General features: G+C 35.4%; 1 protein-coding gene across 1 annotated transcript in view; it reads left to right on the top strand.

Moving 5' to 3' along the window:
* Positions 1-22,908, top strand: part of LOC149796042 (PR domain zinc finger protein 10-like) — a 71,007-nt gene that overhangs the window by 19,113 nt on the left and 28,986 nt on the right. Inside the window, exons 6-10 of the mRNA XM_089965958.1 lie at positions 731-1,099; positions 4,133-4,248; positions 7,352-7,448; positions 13,230-13,370; positions 18,065-18,177. Of these exons, the coding sequence (XP_089822084.1) occupies positions 731-1,099; positions 4,133-4,248; positions 7,352-7,448; positions 13,230-13,370; positions 18,065-18,177 (836 nt within the window). The remainder of the gene's footprint in view (positions 1-730; positions 1,100-4,132; positions 4,249-7,351; positions 7,449-13,229; positions 13,371-18,064; positions 18,178-22,908) is intronic.

The following is a 22,908-nucleotide window of genomic DNA, read 5'->3' as shown; positions in this document are numbered from 1 at the left end:
TTTTTTTTTTCCAAGTCATATTTCAAAATACAGAAGTGAGCATGTACATTGGTAAATGATAACAAAACATATATCACTGTGTTGCAAATTTTATTCCCTTTTCAGAAATACAGTTTTATATACTTTAAAATAGAAATAAAGTTACAACATTTATAGTAAACATGGTGAAGGTCATTACAGTTTCCGCTGCCGCTGTATGATGCTCCGTTTTACCACAAAAATGTACTCAGAATTGCGTCTCAGGAATCAGGCATTGCAGTTGAAATTGGTAAACAGGATAAAATGGGTTAATTAGTGTTATATGACCAGGATTGCTTATGTGCCATTAAGCAAACATACATGCATGCATGCATACATACATACATACATACATACATACATACATAGGGGCCCCGAGTGGCCGAGTGGTCTAAAGCGCTCTCCATTACGGATCACTGCCATCTCACCTCTGTCTGCGTGAGTTCGAGTCTCGGATTCGGCTAATGTGGATATGTGAGAAAGCTTGCTGGTAGCTTCTCGTGGGCCGGTGGTTCTTTCCGGGTTTTTCCGGGTTCTTCCTCCACCATTAATACTGGCCGCCATGTATAGCCTATCATGTGCTGAAAAATGGCGTTAAACCCTACAACAACAACAACAACAACAACATACATACATACATACATACACACACACACACACACACACACACATATGATGCATTAATAATATCATGCATTATTTTATTTTTTAGAACCTAGAGCATACCTTGAAGAGAACTCTAGCATGAATGATGCGGAACCAATGCTACACTCAACGATGACGGGACATTCATCCAGCAGATTGACTACAGCTAGTGAGATGGAACAGGCCATAGACAGTTCCCAACTTTCATCCAGCCACATTCCATCATCCCATTTAGTGAGAGGGACTACTCTGCTGCCATCATCAACCTTGGTCCACCTATCATCTGCTCAGTTGACACAACAGCTGTCATCATCATCTCAGCTGAGATCATCACAGGATCCTCCACTGAACTTGACTGCAGACTCTGTACTGGATTCATCCATGGACAGGACTGTGGATAGCTCAGCTATGGTGGATCAGCTTGGTCATCACATTTGTAAGCCTTCTTTAGTTTGTATCAGACTTTTATGTGGGGATTTCAGTGACTCATTAATTGGTACACCTGACTCACAAACAGTGGTTTGCAGGTTCAAAATACTGTCCAGATCAGCTAAGTTGGAGTCTCTCTGTGAAAGGCATTTACTCTTCTTGCCTTGGACTTTTTTAATTGTCTGTTATGTATTGATGTGACTCTGGACAGAGCATTTTACTTACTTTGCCTATTTCTTTATAGCTTTGTATGTGCTAATTTGCTTTTAAATACCAATAAATTATTCAGACATTTATAAAACTTAATGCAGTGGCTTTCTGTGTTAGGACACACTGTTCTCTCCACCTTTCCAACAAAGTGTCCCAACAAATGCCCTCTAGGACAGAGTTTACAGGGACCTTCTTACATTCAGAGAGCCTGATTATTTCATTATTATATATTTTATTTCTTGCTTATAGCAACTAATTTGCATTGATTTTCTTAAAATTACTGTAGTAAATTGAAAATACTAGTAGTTCTCAATGATATTTCTTTATTGTAAAATTATTATAATGTACTTATTCAGTGTAATAAATATGGCATAGAGGTTCCTTCATTAATTCCATCATGGGTATTTTCTCATTGCAGTACAGTTGTAACTACAATTAAATCTTATTTCTGAATTTTGTTATTTTGAAGCCAACCTTTTTTATTCAGGATATAAGCAGCAGTGTATTCCCTAGGGATGCAATGTTGGGAGTCAAAATTCCCCTTGTTTTTAGAACTGGGGGTCACACACAGTAAAAAACGAACTTTGGTATCATAACTTGGGGTCACATTAAAAAAAATTGGGGTCTCTGAAGCATAAATGAGGGTAGTGGGATACACTGTAAGCAGTGTGATCACTTAAGCAGTGTGATCATTCTATAGTGTGCTTGACTAAAGTCCCAGTACAGATATAAGGCAATGTCAACGTTGCCACTGTCAATAATTTAATTTAAATAGTGTCCTTTGGTTTGGAAATATATACCACATGCATTTGTATTAGACCATCAGTTTTTATCACTTTCATAAACTTGAGTATTCAACATGAAAAATTTAGATATTCTCTAATTTATTATGACGGATTCAATTAGAACATGAGGTGATCTTGTCCAGTATGAAGATGCATTGGCATATTTATGGATGAGACTCTGGAAACCTTGTTTTGTTTCATTTTGCTTGCAAGACTGCTTTTAATTTGCTTGCAAGACTGTACTTTTAATTTGCTTGCAAGACTACTTTTAATTTGCCTGCAAGACTGTACTTTTAATTTGCTTGCAAGACTGTACTTTTAATTTGCTTGCAAGACTGTACTTTTAATTTGCCTGCAAGACTGTACTTTTAATTTGAGCCAGCAATTCTTAATGATGATCAGAAGTAACTAAAGTACAGTGTTGTTCTTTGGCACAAGTTTAAGAGAAGCTATGTTTTCAGGAGCAAAAATTCAGAAAGAGAAATTGAGACACCATATTGGGCATAGAGCTTTACTAATGTCTTTCAGTCCATCTGTCTGTCTGGGGCTTTGAGTGGTCAAGTGGTCTAACGTTCTTGCCTTTACAGATCTGTCACACATCTTGCCTCTGTCTCATTGAATTCAAGTCTCAGCTTGACCAATGTGGGTGTGTGAGAAAACATGCCAGTAGCTTCACGTGGGTCAGTGGTTCTTCCTGTACCAAATATATTAGCTGCCATGTATGGCATATCATGTACTGAAAATGGTCTTGAAGCCCACAGAACCAAACCAAATTTGTCTGGCAAAGTTTCATATTTAGAAAATAAATTGCCGACCTAACTTTGACCCTTAAAATACAGACTTATGGAATAATAGCAACAATTACAGAAATATGATTGTTGAGGTAAAATCCAGATACTGTTAATTTCAGATCTGGGTTTCATATTAGAATCAACAGAATTGGTTAGGGAACCAGGCTAGCTTTACAGGAGTACTTCAGATGCTTTAAACTGCACATATTTTTTCATTCAATATGTCTGCATGATTAAGCTTTTGCTTATTGAATTTCCTTACAAATGGCATCAAACAAACGATACATGTTCAAGATGAAAGGAATAATAAGCCTTTTTAAAGGTTTAAATAGTCACTTCAGAAGAATAAAACTGAAAATTCCAAATTTGGGGGGGGGAAAAACAGGAAGAGCAACAGTTACTTTTATTGGACATCAAAAACTTTTTTACCCTCTCCCCATAAACGGAGACATGAATGCATGTATTATATTCAAACCCAGAGTTTGCTGAACCTACATACGTGGCTGTCTTTGCCTCAACGACATTGAGGCTATGACAGCTTGATATTACATGGTGCAGGATATGTAATTTTGTGGCAGCTACTGGATATTGCACTGTTGTGGGATGTAAATAAGTGGCAGCTAATGGATATTACACAGCTTATTGGAGGGTAAATCAGAGGCAGCTAATGGATATTACACAGTTTATTGGAGGGTAAATCAGTGGCAACTACTGGATATTACAGTGTTGTGGGGTGTAAATAAGTGGCAGCTAATGGATATTACACAGTTTATTGGAGGGTAAATCAGTGGCAACTACTGGATATTACAGTGTTGTGGGGTGTAAATAAGTGGCAGCTAATGGATATTACACAGTTTATTGGAGGGTAAATCAGTGGCAACTACTGGATATTACAGTGTTATGGGGTGTAAATAAGTGGCAGCTAATGGATATTACACAGTTTATTGGAGGGTAAATCAGTGGCAACTACTGGATATTACACTGTTGTGGGGTGTAAATAAGTGGTAGCTGATGGATATTACACAGCTTATTGGAGGGTAAGTCAGAGGCAGCAACTGGATATTACACAGTTTAATGGAGGGTAAATTAGTGGCATTCACTGTATATTACTCTAGTTTGGTGTAAATCAGTGGCAGCTACATATGCCTTACCCAGTACACTTTGTGCATACTTAATATACAAATCTAGGTTCTATTCATGCTGTTGCTTTTCTTTCTTCTGAAAAAATGCCTGTTTATCTCCAAATTTTATTAGGTACAAGCATGTCTGGATATGTGTTATCTGAAGACTCTAATCTAGACAGTAGTACCCTGGGTGAATCACGTGTCCACTATGCAAAAGATGACGAGGAGCCAGGAACATCTTATGGTGTAAGAATGACCAAGTTTTTGTCTTGTCACCTTAAGTAAGAAATACAAAAGGATCACTTGGTTGGTGCTATCTAAAGATCCCTTGTCATAGAACAATAATTTGAATTCAAAATTAAACATATGATTCCTTTTTAACTTTCTGTAAAAGTACAGAAATTTCAAAACTAACATAGTGGTTGCCCTATTAATTTGTACAGTTGTATTGATGTGAAAAATCAAAAGAATCTCATATATTTTCCTTTATATGGTTGAGAACACTTGTTATGTAGATATAGGAGTAAGGAGTATCCTCATATTGTGAAAATTTAGACTGTGTTTACATACCGCAGTAAACAACAAATATATACATACATTGACTACATACGTGGCAGCCTTCATAAATTGCAATCCCATTTTATTTCAGCTAGATGAACATACTTATCTTTCCAAACTTTCTGTCAGTACATTACCCAATCATAACATATACTTCCACCTCTCAAATCCAGCCCTCCCAGATGAAACTTAAAGATAAAAAGAGGTGCAAATTATCTACACACCTAGCTGGCAATCAGGCCGATTGATCTCCCCTTGATATAGGCAAAACTAATGAATATCTCAGATATTACTTGCACTCCTGACAAGACGCACACTCTCCCCATGAGAGACTTCACAAAAGCCAGAAACAAACTTGATACAAATTCAAGAAGTTCTCTCTTCACAAGGAAAGTATATTCTATCTATATTTCCAGTTTGTCTTTCTTTGTATGTTGACAAAGTTCTACCTTTACAATTTTAGATACACTTTGTCATCTTTACACATATAATTGGATTTAGTTACTTACATGGGTAGCTTTTGCAACTCCACAAATAAGTTCGGGCGGTACTTTTAATTATGTTAACTTGCAAGTCCCTGAGAAACCTCTTAATATATGTATAATTCCACAACAACTGGCTAAATACAGGTGAGTTTTCTCCAGCAGTACATTTAGTGTCAAGATGCCACACTTCCTGCATTTGTCTGTACGGGTCATCCTTGAATCTCACAATGGTAGTGTGTTGAGTTATTTTGGTTCTTACCTGGATAGGGGCCCCAAGTGGTCTAAAGCGCTCTCCGTTAATGATTACTGCTATCTCACCACTGTCTGTATGGGTTCTAGTCTAGGATTCGGCCAATATGGGTATGTGAGAAAGCTTGCCAGTAGCTTCTCATGGGTTGGTGGTTCTTTCCGGCAGACATCTTAGCGATATGAATGAAAAATTGTTAAAAGCTACATTAAAAATCCAAATCACACACTTGTTCACTCAAGGATCCAGTATGAGCCACATAGTTGTATCTAAAAATGACTGAGCTATTGCATTGAAGGAGACCATTCTAAAAAATGTTTACCTCTCAAAAAGTGACAGGATGATACAAATGCACAGACCCGTTTTTGTTGGATTAAGTATTATTTGCTCTGCATATTGAGAAATATCTCCAGCTCAGATGAAATTGTTATGCATTTCAGCTTACAATGTTAGAGCAGTTGCCAGGAGCATTGCCCTTGACCAGAACTGTTCATTAACTGTATTATCCTTTTACCTTAGAGATAATTCATCCCAAAGGCCCAACTCAGATGGGACCTTTAGCCATGTTGCAACAGGTTGCTTTTCTAGGTTATTCAACTGCTTCTTAAAATGCAGCTTCTCGAACATTTCCCCTTTTTTAAGTTGCTTCCCAACAGATGGAGTCTTTTCCAGTCTGGTAACCTAGAAGCTGTCTCGTATACCATAGGGGACCAGAGATGGCATCTCCATTATAAGGGGATGTCCCTTTCTCCACTTCTTACCTATTCTCCTAAGGTATTATGATTGGGTAATGTATTTAAAGATAATAAAAAAAATTCTAGTAAATATGTTTCCTTGTGAATACTTACCCAATCATAATACACATATACCCTCCTAGAGTCCCCACAGTTATATCCAATAGAGATCGTGCCTTATGTTTCAGTAGTAACTGTGATATTCATGGGTTTTGCTGCCTGTCCCAATATTAAAGGGGAGATCACTCTGCCCAACTGCCACCTAGGTGGGCAGATAACTTTTAACTCTTTTTAACCAACAGTTTTATCTGGATGGATTTGTGGGGTATTATGATTAGGTAAATGTTCACGAAGATATGTATTTTACCAGAAAAAAATATTTCTTATTTAAGTTTGGAAAGAATCATTCAATTAAAATCAAATTTATTACATATGCCAAAAGCCAACAAATATTTTCATAATTTAAACAGAAGAAAAGTAACAGTTATTGTCCCTATTAATAAACTGTTATTTAGAAGTATTATTGTTTACCATGACAAACACAAGTATAGCTGAACAACTATAACTGAATTTTTTTACCATATTTGGTTTATGTGTGTGTGTGTGTGTGTGTGTGTGTAATTTTATCTGTTTATAGTTATGACTTGATGGTGTAACATTCATCACTTTTAGCAAGTGTCTCAAAATTTCACTATTAACATAGTTTGATATAAGCACAGATAATTATCTATGCGTTGCCTCATTTAGTTGCCAAAATGTGAAGTTACACTTCAATGTAATATTTTCTGTGTGAACATTGAATTTGTTCTGAGAAATATCCGTGTTGATGGATTGTTTTGGAAGTGAAGCTTGTGAGTTGGCCTGGTGAAAATAGCAAGGTGATGCAAATAGTTTTCAGTACAAAGTCAATAAGCCATTTATTGTATACCATAAACCAAACAGAAATAGCATTATTTTGTACAGTCATTCAAATAAAAATGAAACATAATTTAAAGACTGCAATATGCAATTTCTCATTTTCATGCAAATGATTGTAAAACACAATGTCTATAAAATATTTTCAATGAATGAATCCCATTCATACTTATTTACAATAATAAAACTTCAGAGTTCAATATTTTGTCTAGTTTACAAGGTTTTACAATTTGATTTTCATATGGTTAACAGTGGTACATGTAAAAATTTGGCTACAATATGACCTTGTCTATGTTCAGTATGACTAAATACTAAATAGTTTCATGAATGCAAAATAATTGATTTAAAATATATAATATGAAAATATGATACAGAAATAGAGAAAATTAATTTTGTGTCATATGTTACAGAGGAGGAAGTCTCATCGTTTGGCAGAACAAGAGAATGAGATACCATCCTGGCATAGACCTCAGTATAGGGCCAAGACCTACAATCCAAATGATATCTGTATGTTTTGTCAGCTGTTTTAGATTATTGATATGTATTAAGTAATTCCTTGTCTTCCAATTCCTTTCGAGCACATAACTTTTTCTGCTAATCCTTGTAATCAGCATAATTCAGAAACTATGAAGCATATTCTGATGCAGTTTTGGTGTGTATATTATCTCGTAGCCCTAAGTGTGTATATTATGTCATAGCCCTAAGTGTGTATATTATCTCACAGCCCTAAGTGTGTATATTATGTTATAGCCCGAAGTGTGTATATTATGTCATAGCCCTAAGTGTGTATATTATATCATAGCCCAAAGTGTGTATTTTATGTCATAGCCCTAAGTGCATATATTATCTCATAGCCCTAAGTGTGTATATTATCTCATAGCCCTAAGTGTGATATTATGTCATAGCCCTAAGTGTGTATATTATCTCATAGCCCTAAGTGTGTATATTCTCTCATAGCCCTAAGTGTGTATATTATCTCATAGCCCTAAGTGTGTATATTATCTCATAGCCCTAAGTGTGTATATTATCTCAAAGCCCTAAGCGTTTATATTATCTCATAGCCCTAAGTGTGTATATTATCTCATAGCTCTAAGTGTGTATGTTATCTCATAGCTCTAAGTGTGTATGTTATCTCATAGGCCTAGGTATACCTTTTAGCATTTTAGCACATCTTTTGGATAAAATTATAGCCCTTGATAATTACTTTGTATCTTCATATGCAATGCATTGTAATCCAAAAGATTGGATCAGGTTAATAGCAGGGTCGCGTTAATGTGGGTTTTACAGTATTTTACTTTTTTCAGAGAACAACACATTGGCACATATACATTTATTCATGTCTAATGTATATCATGACTAGGGTATCAACACCATTCACTATCATGCCATTGTGGCATGCAATTCATCCATAATGCATGTAATTCCATTGAAAAAGTGCACACAGATTTAAAATATTCAATAATTTTGTTACAGATCATTGTCAGAATTCAATGTCTAATATATAGCATGAACAGAGTATCAACACCATTTACTTACCATCTGATATCTTACCATCGTGGCATGCAGTTAATCCATATAATTCCATTGCAGATATTGCATACATATTTAAACTATTCAGTAATTATGTCTGAATTCAATGGGAAAAATTAACAGCAAAATGAAATGAAGTACATGTATGGTTCATTACGTTCCAGGGTCTATGAACGGTATCTTAACAAATTTCATACTGCTAAAATTTTATCATATGCTTTTCCGTGTACCTTTATCCATTGTAAATTCCCAATAATTAACACTTGTATGCATGTGCATTTGAATGACTTCAGCAAGAATAATTAACAAACAACACATGCTTTAAACGTGCATATAACTTTTACTTCAGATTTTGTGAATATCGAAAGAAATGTGTGAAAACTACTTTTGTAAAGCTTTTTTAAACTGAACACATGTATAATTTCATACCATTTCGATTTCCAGCTAATAAAGTGGATATTATTTACTGGTCTAATAACACCACCAAGCCCAGCAAACATGTTGGTGGCTTTCATTTTTTGATGACTATTAGATTGTGAGATTCTTTTATCAACCACCACACTGTCTGCTGCTTGGTTGTGTATAAAGTTAAAAAAGAAACACATGTCGGCTACTGTTTGAGCAATGATCGTATTCAGAATTAATTGAAGACAATCACAAAGACGACTTACTGGCTTTTCTCATGGATCAGTAATAAGTAACATTTCCAATAATGTTTATTTTGGCATAACACTTCAAGAACCTGGTGAAGTTGTTAAATTTCAGAAGCCATGCCACGATCATATTATATTCAAATTAATAAACATTTTACACACTATTTCTTGTGCTGTAAAACAAATAAAAAATTCAGGGTAAAAGAAAAATACACGTACATGTATATAAATATTTAGAATATCAGGAACCACACCACAATCATATTATATTCAAATTCATACACGATCTCTTCCCCAAAATGAGAATAAATTTTGTATACACTATTTCACATACTTTGAAAAAAAAAGTGTTTTTGAATTCACGTTATCGCGGGGCGTGCTATAGCTGAAAAATCTTTCAACGTATTCTGGTTCTGTATGAACACTCTCATATGGACTTGTATGTTCCTTATTTAAAGTTATGGCCTTGTGATTGCTTGTCCTCATGATTGTGGTTTCTAAAATATATATTTGCTAAAACTTGTTTATTTTCAACCGGATTTGGCATGTGGATTTTGGTTCGTGAGTCCTTGAGAAAAATTCCATTCCCAATATTGCACATCATCATTCACAGGAGTTTTAACCCCTGATTGCCAGCCTCCTGACTTTGGTTTCTGCTGCATATTTTTTACTAGGCTTTGCTGTATTCATTCAGATTTGGCCCAGAATGAATTTAATTTGAAGTGTTCCATATTATTATCATTTTAGAAAGATTTATTGCCCCTTCTTAAATTTTGGCATCATATACTAACCAAGTTCTGTTGCTTTAAAGCCATAAGTTGTTTACATTTATATCGATGAGATATTGAATGATTTGGATTCTTGTATTCCACCTCTTCATTTAGACAAGTTATAGCTCCAGATTGGCAATCTCCAAACTTTGGTTTTCCAAAGGCCCTACCATACAAATTGTAGCAACAATGGGGCCTTTTTTATGGTATACCCATTGCTACTAACTAGTTTTGTCCCCTGGCACAAATTACTACGAGTTCTGTTGTTTCAAGAAGTTCCAATTTTGATGATCTCATGGTTGCAAAAAATCATTACAAATTGAGAGACCCAACTAACGATGATTCTTCTTTGGAAATAATAGGACTCCTTCTTGATCCATAAATTTAGAGACCCAATTAATAATGATTCTAATGTAGAAATAATTGAACTCCTTCCCAGTCCACAAATTTAAGCACTGTCAAAATATTGAAAATTGCAGTGTTGAATACTATTAAGTCTTTGATTTTCCTGCATATCAATTATTGTTTGCTTAGACAAAGATTAATATTCTGTAGGTGTTTAAATGATTGGATTTGGGATGGAATCCAGTTGACACAGGAGAGAACTGTTTGTTTCATTTGGTTTTTAATTTCATGTATTGTAGCAGCCATCAAATCAACAGAAATGGATATATGTGAAAACATAAGTTATGGCATAGCTTACAAATGAGCATGCCTGTGCTTGTAATAATTTAAAAAGTATTTAGAGAAATGAAATTAAATCTTAAAGTCTGAATATATTCTTTAATATTTCTTGTTTTAAATGAAGTTTTTTCCAGAGAACAAATTTCACTTGTCTGTTCTTTGTATTACTACAATGATGCAAGGCCACCCCTCTAAAAAAAACGATGGTCTGTAAGGCATTGAAGTGATTATGTGGTATAACATTGAGGCATTGAAGTGATTGTATAGCATAACATTGAGGCATTGAAGTGATTGTATAGCATAACATTGAGGCATTGAACAGATTATTTGCCATAACAATGAGGTATTGAAGTGGTTATATGGTACAACATTGAGGCATATAAGTGATTATATGGCATAACACTGAGGCATTGAAGTGGTTATATGGTACAACATTGAGGCATATAAGTGATTGTATGGCATAACATTGAGGCATTTAAGTGATTATGTGGCATAACTTTGAGACTTTGAACTGATTATATGGCATAACACTGAGGCAATGAAGTGATTATGTGGTACAACATTGAGACATTGAAGTGATTGTATGGCATAACATTGAGGCATTTAAGTGATTATATGGCATATCATTGAGACATTGAAGTGATTATATGGCATAACACTGAGGCATTGAAGTGATTATGTGGTATAACATTGAGGCATATAAGTGATTGTATAGCATAACATTGAGGCATTTAAGTGATTATATGGCATATCATTGAGACATTGAAGTGATTATATGGCATAACACTGAGGCATTTAAGTGATTATGTGGCATAACTTTGAGACTTTGAACTGATTATATGGCATAACACTGAGGCAATGAAGTGATTATGTGGTACAACATTGAGACATTGAAGTGATTGTATGGCATAACATTGAGGCATTTAAGTGATTATATGGCATATCATTGAGACATTGAAGTGATTATATGGCATAACACTGAGGCATTGAAGTGATTATGTGGTATAACATTGAGGCATATAAGTGATTGTATGGCATAACATTGAGGCATTTAAGTGATTATATGGCATATCATTGAGACATTGAAGTGATTATATGGCATAACACTGAGGCATTGAAGTGATTATGTGGCATAACTTTGAGACTTTGAACTGATTATATGGTATAACATTGAGGCATTGAAGTCATTATACGGTATAACATTGAGGCATTGGAGTGATTATACAGTAAAACATGCTAATGTCTTATAGAATTTATGTATTGGAAATATTTTTTGTTTGGAAAATGGGTTGGATCTACCAGATTGTGATGGCTTGCTAAAGCAGCTCTCTTCATTCTACTAGTTTTCACAAAAGAAAACAAACTTACCTATAGATATTCTGTGCTGTTTCTTCAACATATGTAGTTTTGTTGAGTCCACACACAAAATGTGTAGACATCAAAAATAAGTTACTAGTCATATAAAATTGGAACCAAACTTGGTTTGTGTTTTCTGTTTTAAATTTTACTTCCACACCTGGCATGGCTTTAACCATATTCACATTAGAATCCTACCTGGATTTTCCATAGCCTTCATTTTTGCATAGTTTGAGCCACATTCTGACTAGAATTCTACCCAGTTTTTCTACAGGGATCATTGTTACATAGCTTGAACCACATTCTGACTAGAATTCTACCCAGTTTTTCTACAGGGATCATTGTTACATAGCTTGAACCACATTCCTACTAGAATTCTACCCAGTTTTTATACAGGGACCATTGTTAACATAGCTTGAACCACATTCCTACTATAATTCTACCCAGTTTTTCTACAGGGATTATTGTTACATATCTTGAACCACATTCCTACTATAATTCTACCCAGTTTTTCTACAGGGATCATTGTTACATAGCTTGAACCACATTCCTACTATAATTCTACACAGTTTTTCTACAGGGATCATTGTTACATAGCTTGAACCACATTCCTACTAGGATTCTACCCAGTTTTTCTACAGTGATCATTGTTACATAACTTGAACCACATTTTGACTAGACTTCTACCCAGCTTTTCTACAGGGATCATTGTTACATAGCTTGAACCACATTCTGACTAGATTTCTACCCAGTTTTTCTACAGGGATCATTGTTACATAGCTTGAACCACATTCCTACTAGGATTCTACCCAGTTTTTCTACAGTGATCATTGTTACATAGCTTGAACCACATTTTGACTAGACTTCTACCCAGTTTTTCTACAGGGATCATTGTTACATAGCTTGAACCACATTCTGACTAGATTTCTACCCAGGGATCATTGTTACATAGCTTGAACCACATTCCTACTAGAATTCTACCCAGTTTTTCTACAGAGATCATTGTTACATAGCCTGAACCACATTCTGACTAGACTTCTACCCAGTTTTTCTACAGGGATCATTGTTACATAGCTTGAACCACATTCCTACTAGAATTCTACCCAATTTTTCAACAGGGATCATTGTTACATAGCTTGAACCACATTCCTACTAGAAATCTAACTGGTTTTTCAGTAGTCATTATTGTTGCAGCTCAAGGTAATGAAATAATTTATAGAAAAATATAGAACACAGTATAAAATAGCAATTGTTGTCTTATATATGCAACTGTATTTTTTACAAATGTTTCACAGGGTGTGAAGAATGTATGACAGCCTATGAAGGGGAATGCCCTACACACCCACTGACATTTTGTCCTGACAAGATTGTATTCTCTCGAGCTTGGGCCAGCCTACCTTCACTGCTGCAGATATTTCGTTTAGGGGCAGAAGGAGGTAGGAATTTTTTTCACAAAATTGACTCTTTTCTTATAGGTTAATCATAATCTGTGAATGATATTTTATGCTGCAATCTGACACAACACTTCCACAATTTCATATCGCGAATTGACAACTTATATTTTGCATGGGTTTGGGATGGTTAAGAAATAATCAATTCTTTTCTCTGTCTGAAAACATTCTAAAATATTTCTTTTAGTGCCTAGAATCAGATAAAAACTAAACAATGAATACTTAACAAGGACAAGACAGAGTGACAGTTTAAATGCCTATTTTATAAATTGGAAAAATGGCTTGCTGTTCAATTGAAATAGCTTTAACAAGTTTTAGGTAGGACTTAAATTGTCAAAAATAGTGATGGCCACAATTCATTGTTCATTAGGTCACTGACACTGATATAATGAATAACACTTGTTCATACAGTAAAACTGGTCAAAAGAGACCACCCCTTCTGCCAACAAAAGTTTGCTCTCAAGACAGGTGGTCTCATAAGAGGTTTGTGAAAAAAATATGTTGCCAGGTTCGAAATTCAACACTGTTTAAGAAGGAAATATATCTACAATCATGTACATGTATTCTTTATTCAAAATTCTTATTAAAATATTGCATGAATTCATCTGAAAGTAATGTTACATGGTAATATAGGTATACATCTATCATAATACATTCCCATTTGTGTTTGAAGATTACATATGAATTAGAGAATTAACTAAGGTAATATTTATTTTTCCAGTCCATGAGCTATCTTCACTTTATTCAGTTACATTTATTCTTTTCTCCAGTGTTAGAAATTTTTGCATTGTCATGGGAGGTTCTGCCCTTGTTATCAAGGTATTGATGTTATCAGTGATCAGTTGTAATAATGACTGTAGGAGTTTTGATCAGGCTTTGGGTAAAAATGGAACATATATGTATATATATATATATATATATATATATATATATATATATATATATATATATCAGTGAATGAAATTAAAAGACATAATTATTTCCTCCAGAAACAGAATAAATTTATTTATTATATCACTGATTTAATGGATCAAATTTGTAAACAAAGTGTTCAACAGGCTGCACTACAGTGAACAGATGATGGCTTGATGTGTGGTTTGTAATCACTGTAAAATAATTTTAAAAAACAGTAAACATCAATGACAATCAAATCTAGAATTTGATTATCATTGACAAGTATCACAGACAAAGACCTCATTCATCCCAGGCATTATGAATCATCAACTCCAAAAATAAGTGTTGCACTTGACAATACCATTGAAGCACTTCAAAAATATTTTTTATTTTGACATTTTTGTTGTTATGCAGGTTTTCACAAAAAATAAACAGTACAAAGTTTTGAATCAACTATAATGCATCGGTGACCATTCCCTTTGAAGAAAGAATGGTTAATTGCAGTGGATGTGGACATGACTTTGGTTTTAGTTTGGTTTTAAGTTTTACAGCGCAGCAACACAAGTAGACTATTTACTGCAAGGCAAATGTAGTAAAGTGCCTTCCCCATGGACACACCATCATAGATGACCCAGGCTGGTCCGATGGTCAGATGCAAACCCACACTCTATTGATTGTGAATCTAGCACACTAACCACTGAGCCACTGCAGCTCCCTGTCTAACATTGGCACTACAATGGCAGTTACTTTAGTCTGGTTTACAGTCTGCAGCAAATGACAATATCTGCCTGACCTATAGAATTTTGGAAACGAGTCTCAATTTTTGTTGTTGTTTAAATGGTTGCAATTACAGAGGATTAAATAATTGTCATTGGTGTTTGTCTCAGTTTTTGTGATATGGTCATTCAAAGCAGTGTTGTTTACAAAGAACTGCGCTTTGCCAGGAATTAATCAAGGTCAGTGGTGTTTATATGTTTTGTGATATGGTCATTTATAGCAGTATTGAAATGCATATTCTGCCTAAAAATCATAGTCACAGGTTGCATTCTGCTGGTGGTTACTCATTACAGTGCATTTATGTAATAAAATTGATACATGCATTACAGTTATTGCCATAAATTACAGGTGGTTGCTCATAACAGAGATCACTCTATATGTGTTTTTACTGTATCACTCACCTATAGAAAAAAAATTGATTATTAAACACCAGAAGAATATGAATCTAAAAGAGGAAACTATTAAAGTGAAAGTTGTCATCTCTAAAATTTTTTTAACACTACCATTGTAGAAAATACTTAAACTAGCATCTGGTTACAACTGAAATACATCAAGTATTTTAAAAATTCATAATATTTAAAACACATGAGTATATTTTGTGCTAGGTTATTTTTAAAAATACTCACTGAAATTGATTTTTATATGCATGACTGGTATGTAATTGGTTATAGGTTTTAGCATTAAACACAATGCTTTATTGTTATAGAACTACATTTTTGTCTGACATACATGAATAAAATTCTTGTTATAAACGTCTAAAAAAATGACAAAGCATGAAATTAATATTTTGTCTCCAAAAATTGTTGTTTTTTTAAAAACTGCCTGAAGGCATACTGAAAATTTTATACAATTATGAATGGCACTTAGCATGTTTGCAACATAATTGGATTTCTGTGTAATTGGTAAATGCAAAGTTTTTGTGGTTATGTGATATAGTGTTCATTAGATATGGAAGTTATCAGTTTAATATGTCTTGTTCAGCATGCCACTGGCTATAAACATTTTCACTTCATGCAGTATTGTTCTGTCTTTATTGTTATCATTTTTCCGAAACTGCTTGGCAATCATCTCTTAGATGGGTATCATCCTTGACTCCCATGCCTGGGGTCCGTGGAAAGTGATTAAAGACCATGTGACTGTTTTATGAAACTTTGCGTATTCATAGCAGAAAGACACATAATAGTATGACAGATTTAAACATTAAGCCTGGGTCACTGTTATAAGGTGGGGATGGGCACAGGGTGGAGATGGAAAAAGCATTAAAAAGAGTAGGGATATGGCAGGTTGTTAGTGTTGCTTTAGTTCATCTTATTTTATATCCATCCAACCCTATTTATAAGATCCTTTATGTATGTAAATATTAGCTTGGATCTTTAAGTCTGTGTAAAGCAAAAACAAAAAATGAAAGGTATCTTCAAATTAGCTTTTCAGTCTGATAAGTATCAGTTTACTATTCTTTATTTTATAATCACTTATGTTTTCTAATAGCTGCAACATGCAATGTTCAGAATTCATTATATCTCAATGTTGTGTCATTCCTGTATTACAGACCCTGTAACAGGTAATTTTATCAACAGTCTATATTTGCATTTGAAATATGTTTGGAATTAATTTTGTTTGCATTCGCAGAGCTCAGGCAAATGTTTCCAAGCATTTGTTTTTCAGACAAGTGAATTGCGACAAATACTAGTCCCTGTCATCAGATTATTCAGCGAAGTGCACATGTCCACTAAGTTTCTTGTGTTATTACTAAAACATACAGGCTTGACATAAGATTGCTACTAAAATGAGACCAGAACATGAAAATATTGTGTTCAGAGTGAAGACAGTGAATTAAAAAATCTTTTAATATATATCCCATTAGAAAGATAAAGATGAGGTTTATAACTCAAGAGATTGCAGTTTCACACCTAGCACTTGTTTTCTTAATGGTATTTGCATTTTCAGAGACACATCTCAATAATTTATGTATCGTTTTAGTCTGGAGAGGTTTTACTTATCAAGGAGCTATAACAAATCTGTATGGGGTTAGTCTGGAGAGGTTTTACCTATCAAGGAGCTATCACAAATCTGTACAAGTTTAGTCTGGAGAGGTTTTACTTATCAAGGAGCTATCACAAATCTGTACAAGTTTAGTCTGGAGAGGTTTTACTTAACAAGGAGCTATCACAAATCTGTACAAGTTACACATGACTAGTTAAGAAAAAGAAAATGTCAACATTTATTTTTCTTCTGGTCAGACAGCGTTAGGTTTACCCCAGCACACCAGTATTTTGAAAAAAACTAGAGGTTTATTGATACATTGCCAAAGTGAAGACAACAGTCGATATTTGATTATTTACGATCTAACTCTAGGTCATCATATGAAAAACTTGATCATGAAAATTTTGTGGTAGCCTAGAAATAACCAATTTTCTAATATTTTGCATTTATATTCTCTTTTTACGAAATACATTCATCATTTAATTTTTATCATTTCTGTATTTTGTTCATGTTCATTCTGCATTCTATTTGTAATTTGTTCTTTATTTGCTGTACATTCCATTATTTGTTTCACTGTTAAATTTTCTATATCAAAATCAATGTGGAGCATACATTTCAGTTACTTAAAATTGATAAAAATTCTCAGGTGTCTAAGATATTTCATTTTGACTTTTTCATAACAAAAATTTCAAAAATTTGTTGTCTTGAAATTTCTTTTCCTTCATATTTCCCATAGCTCTGTGCATTTCTTACACATTTCTTTATATGTTAATTGTGGCTTTTTATTACATTGCAGAATCCGTCTAAATAAAGCATTTATAATACCCCACTTTTACTTGCCCTTAAATTTTTTTACATTGTATCGATGTTGTAAGATCGTCCAGTATAAAAGCCAGATACAAAAGCATCCTGTTGATGATGTGAACCATTGATAACAAATGATCATTTCATTTCTCATGCATGTGTCAGATTTGTTCATGTGTGCAAATTCACCATAAAGTTACCAATACACTGTTTTATTCTAGACCCTGGGGTGTTCTCTAAGAGACTAATCCCAAAATTCACTCAGTTTGGTCCATTTATTGCCGAGGTTGTGGACTCGCAGGCCAAAGTTAACAATGCCAAATTCCCTCTCATGGTGAGTAAACACTGACATACTTTTTACCCATCAGGTTTATACTACTTGTTTATAACAAACATGAGAACATTTCAGTCCATTTGTCTGTCTGTATGGTATTATCATGTAGCTGTTTGAAATTGCTATATCTCTAGTTTTCATCATCAGACTTTTGCACCATATGATATAATTAATGATCATGGAAAAGTGACATGTTGCCCCAAAAAGGTCTTATTTCAAGATTACAGGTATCAAAGTCATGGTCATATGGCATTTGTGGGTATAGAGTATGATTTTGTATTGGTCAGACTACATTTAATATGTTTCAGCCTTTATTAATTTCAAAGCCTACATTAAACATTTTGAAAAAAAACACAACATTATTATCATTTTTCTGCCAGATATACTACATGATCATATTGGTATTATAAAGGTAACTATTGCCTGAATGCAGCTTTCCCCAAAAGACCAAAATTGTAGTCTTTCCTGTCTGTATTCCATGCAGATTAGTGAAATGGTATCTCTGGAAAAAAAACATTTTCAATATTATTTCTTGCCCTTTACTGCTACTGTGTGGCTACCATTTTTTCCAGTGTTCCTCATTTTAAACTTGCACTCTATTCAGGCAGCATCTTGAAATGTATTGGATTTCTGTGTAAATATCATTTGATCTACCTTTGGAAATGCATTGGATTTCTGTGTAAATATCATTTGATCTACCTTTGGAAATGCATTGGATTTCTGTGTAAATATCATTTAATCTAACTTTGGAAATGCAATGGATCTCTGTGTAAATATCATTTGATCTACCTTTGGAAATGCATTGGATTTCGGTGTAAATATCATTTGATCTACCTTTGGAAATGTATTGGATTTCGGTGTAAATATCATTTGATCTACCTTTAGAAATGCATTGGATTTCTGTGCAAATATCAGCAGATCCCATGCAAAGTTGGCATTATGATGCTAATTTTTCTTTAATTTAGCCATCAACAACTTTATTTTTTATTTTTCATCATTAATTTTCAAATTTAGGTACACCTTTGTGGATATAGTCACTGACTTGCAGTGTTTTATGTTTTGTTGAATGCATTGTAAAATAACATTCTGTACAGCAGACACTTTTAAAGCTTACCGCAGTTTAGTAATTTATGTATTTCAGTGCTTTATTTTGGATACAGTATGGACCATTTGTCTGTTTCATTATTTAGTTGTTTTCATTGTCACTGTAAGAACATAGCAGCAATAAATTGACCTAAGTATAAGTATTCAAGCTATCAGGACACCAATGAGATATACCTCAAATCTGTTAATGCACCTTCTGCAATCAATGACACAAGTTCATTGGAAAGGAACTGGTCCATGGTTCTGTGAAAACAATTGATAGGCAAGGAAAATGTTCAAGATTGAAGTCTTTGGATATTAGTTAGTATAGTGTGGAGTGCTCCAGCAGCTGTTCCCCTTGCCAAGATTCCCTGGATCTTGCTCTTCCTCCTGCCAAGATTCCCTGGCTCTTAATCTTCCTCCTGTCAAGATTCCCTGGATCCTGCTTTCAGCTCTTCCTCCTGCCAAGATTCCCTGGATCTTGCTTTTAGCTCGTCCTCCTGCCAAGATTCCCTGGATCTTGCTTTTAGCTCTTCCTCCTGCCAAGATTCCCTGGATTTTGCTTTTAGTTCTTCCTCCTGCCAAGATTCCCTGGATCTTGCTTTCAGCTCTTCCTCCTGCCAAGATTCCCTGGATCTTGCTTTTAGCTCGTCCTCCTGCCAAGATTCCCTGGATCTTCCTTTCAGCTCTTCCTCCTGCCAAGATTCCCTGGATCTTTCTTTCAGCTCTTCCTCCTGCCAAGATTCCCTGGATCTTGCTTTTAGCTCGTCCTCCTGCCAATATTCCCTGGATCTTGCTTTCAGCTCTTCCTCCTGACAAGATTCCCTGGATCTTGCTTTTAGCTTGTCCTCCTGCCAAGATTGCCTGGATCTTGCGTTTAGCTTGTCCTCCTGCCAAGATTCCCTGAATCTTGCTTTTAGCTCTTCCTCCTGCCAAGATTGCCTGGATCTTGCTTTCAGCTCTTCCTCCTGCCAAGATTCCCTGAATCTTGCTTTTAGCTCTTCCTCCTGCCAAGATTCACTGGATCTTGCTTTCAGCTCTTCCTCCTGCCAAGATTCACTGGATCTTGCTTTCAGCTCTTCCTCCTGCCAAGATTCACTGGATCTTGTTTCAGCTCTTCCTCCTGCCAAGATTCACTGGATCATGCTATCAGATTCTTGACTATCTTCTCACCTTTTGACTCATGACATGGATGGCTTGGTAGAAATTGATCCACTTTTTTGGGCAACTCAGTTGGCACCATTCCCGCTGCATACAGGATCACGGCCTGGGTATTTTTTTAAATCTTTGCACATGGGTTTTCTGCCAGCCACACAAGCCAACTATGCCCTCTGTCACTGACCTGATGCCTGCTACTTCCATCCAGCTGGTTGATTGATCAGTTATTCTTTTGATCAGAAGCCTTTTATGAGTTAGACTGCAGATTGGCTGACCAGTTCATCATATATGGTTAGTTACAGGGATCTGCCAAATGGTTAGTTCATATAGCTGTCCCACCACTGGCCCTGTCAGTTGATTGTTGTCTAATGCAGGTGGCAGGTTCACAATTTATCACTGATCCTGTGAGCAGGTTCACAGTTTATCACTCATCCATTGAGCAGGTTCAGTACTAGTCCTTTGACAAGTTTCCATCTTTGCTTCCACATGGTATGTTTGATGGGGACTGGATTGCCAGACCCAACCAGAGAGGCACAACCTTGATCAGCGTATGAACCTTCATCCTGCAATGAAGTTTGCTGAATGTAGCTTTGAGACTGATGAAAGAGATCATTTGGATCCTTTTTTTTGGCCTAGTTCCTGCCACCTCCATCTTTGAGTTGATCATATGGAGTCAGGGCATCATTGTATGTATACAATGAGGTGAGTATCCCTGTTTCCATCTGTTCTTTCAATCCTTCCATATTAAAGACGATACTGGCTGTCTGTCTGAAAAGATAAGAGATTCAAAAGCCTTCTTCACAGATAGTCAGCTGCTGGTGTACATCTCCAACTGCTGGTACAGGATACATTTAATAATTCTACAGAGGTACCAAAAGTGACTGTAAACATATCAGCCCCTCTTTTCTGTTAAGCAGCTCATGAAGTGTTCTTGCTGCCTTAAAGCAGGGGAGAAATATAATATTTATTGTGTCTCTGCTAGACTTATCTTTACTCGCTGTCTTCAGGCTCACATAAATAGGTCACATTCATGCTTACGTATCTACGTGATGCCTTACAAAGGTTGTTAACAGGACAGCTGACCACAGTAACAAATGCCCTGACTGCCTCATGCATTCTTGTTGAGAAGGGTTGCTTTTGTCAGTCTTTGGTCATTCTGTCAGTGTCATCATTTACCTTTTGGTCTCCATTGCTGTTCGGCAGCAGTATTTAGGACATGACAAGGCAGCCTGCCCAAGAAGTTTTCTCCAACTCATTTTTACATTTTTGTTAACTTCAGTCCCAGTCCCAATAGGTGGATGATTCACCAGAAGGACTTCAGTCCCAGTCCCAATAGATGGATGATTCACCAGAAGAACTTCAGTCCCAGTCCCAATAGCAGGATGATTCACCAGAAGGACTTCAGTCCCAGTCCCAATAGCAGGATGATTCACCAGAAGGAGAAATTTACAAGCTTCAATCATCAGCAGTCATTTTATTGACAACTGTAATTTGGATGGCAGCAGCCATGACAGAACAGAAAAAGCAAAATAAAGGGGCGAAGAAGAATAGTTTCTATCATAGAGGTCTAAAACAGCCTTGAGAAGGTGTTGAAGAAGATGCAGATTATGTTCAGCAAGTAAACATTGGCACTAATTCACAACACAAACCCTCCTGCTTATTACATACAACCTGGTGTGAAAGTGAATGGTGCAGAGCTCCAACCAGAAGTTCAGCAAGTTTAAAGCCATGCCCAAGTTCAATATGGGGACTGCATGGTTGGTATAGCTTTCCATACAGAGAGATTTGTTCTGGATTAGTCTCATCTTGTCAGATGCCTATTTTCACATCCTCTGGATCAAGTTTTACAGGATGTTTGTCAGTTTGGGGTACTCCAATATGGACTCCACTTCAGCCCATGGACTTTCATCAAGACAGTTGACTGCAACTCTACTCCTTTGAGACTGACCATGAGAACAACAAGTGCTGGATACTTCAATGACATCTTGCTCAAACACATGATTGGGTTGATTCTGATTCAAAATATGAACAGGTTGCTCTCATTTCTCTCTTATTTCACTTTTTTGTGAATGGGGAAAAGAAATCTGTCAAGTGTTTCATCTATCATGGCATGGTGTTTCAGACTCATTGCAATTTAGTTTGCTTTCCTTCCAAGAGCAACACACAGATTGTTGACCATATTAAGCTGGACTTCGATGAAGACATAAATTTCCATGAGGCAGTTGGTCTTAAATGAAGACATGAATTTCCATGGTGCAGTGGGACTTAAATGAAGACATGAATTTCCATGGTGCAATTGGACTTAAATGAAGACATGAATTTCCATGGGGCAGTTGGACTTAAATGAAGACATGAATTTCCATGGGGCAGTTGAACTTAAATGAAGACCTGAATTTCCATGAGGCAGTTGGTCTTAAATGAAGACATGAATTTCCATGGTGCAGTGGGACTTAAATGAAGACATGAATTTCCATGGTGCAATTGGACTTA

This window comes from Sinohyriopsis cumingii, chromosome 7 (genome assembly GCF_028554795.1).
Source record: "Sinohyriopsis cumingii isolate HCF-2022 chromosome 7, ASM2855479v2, whole genome shotgun sequence".
Lineage (NCBI taxonomy): Eukaryota > Metazoa > Mollusca > Bivalvia > Unionida > Unionidae > Sinohyriopsis > Sinohyriopsis cumingii.
This window is presented reverse-complemented; position numbering and strand designations above follow the sequence as displayed.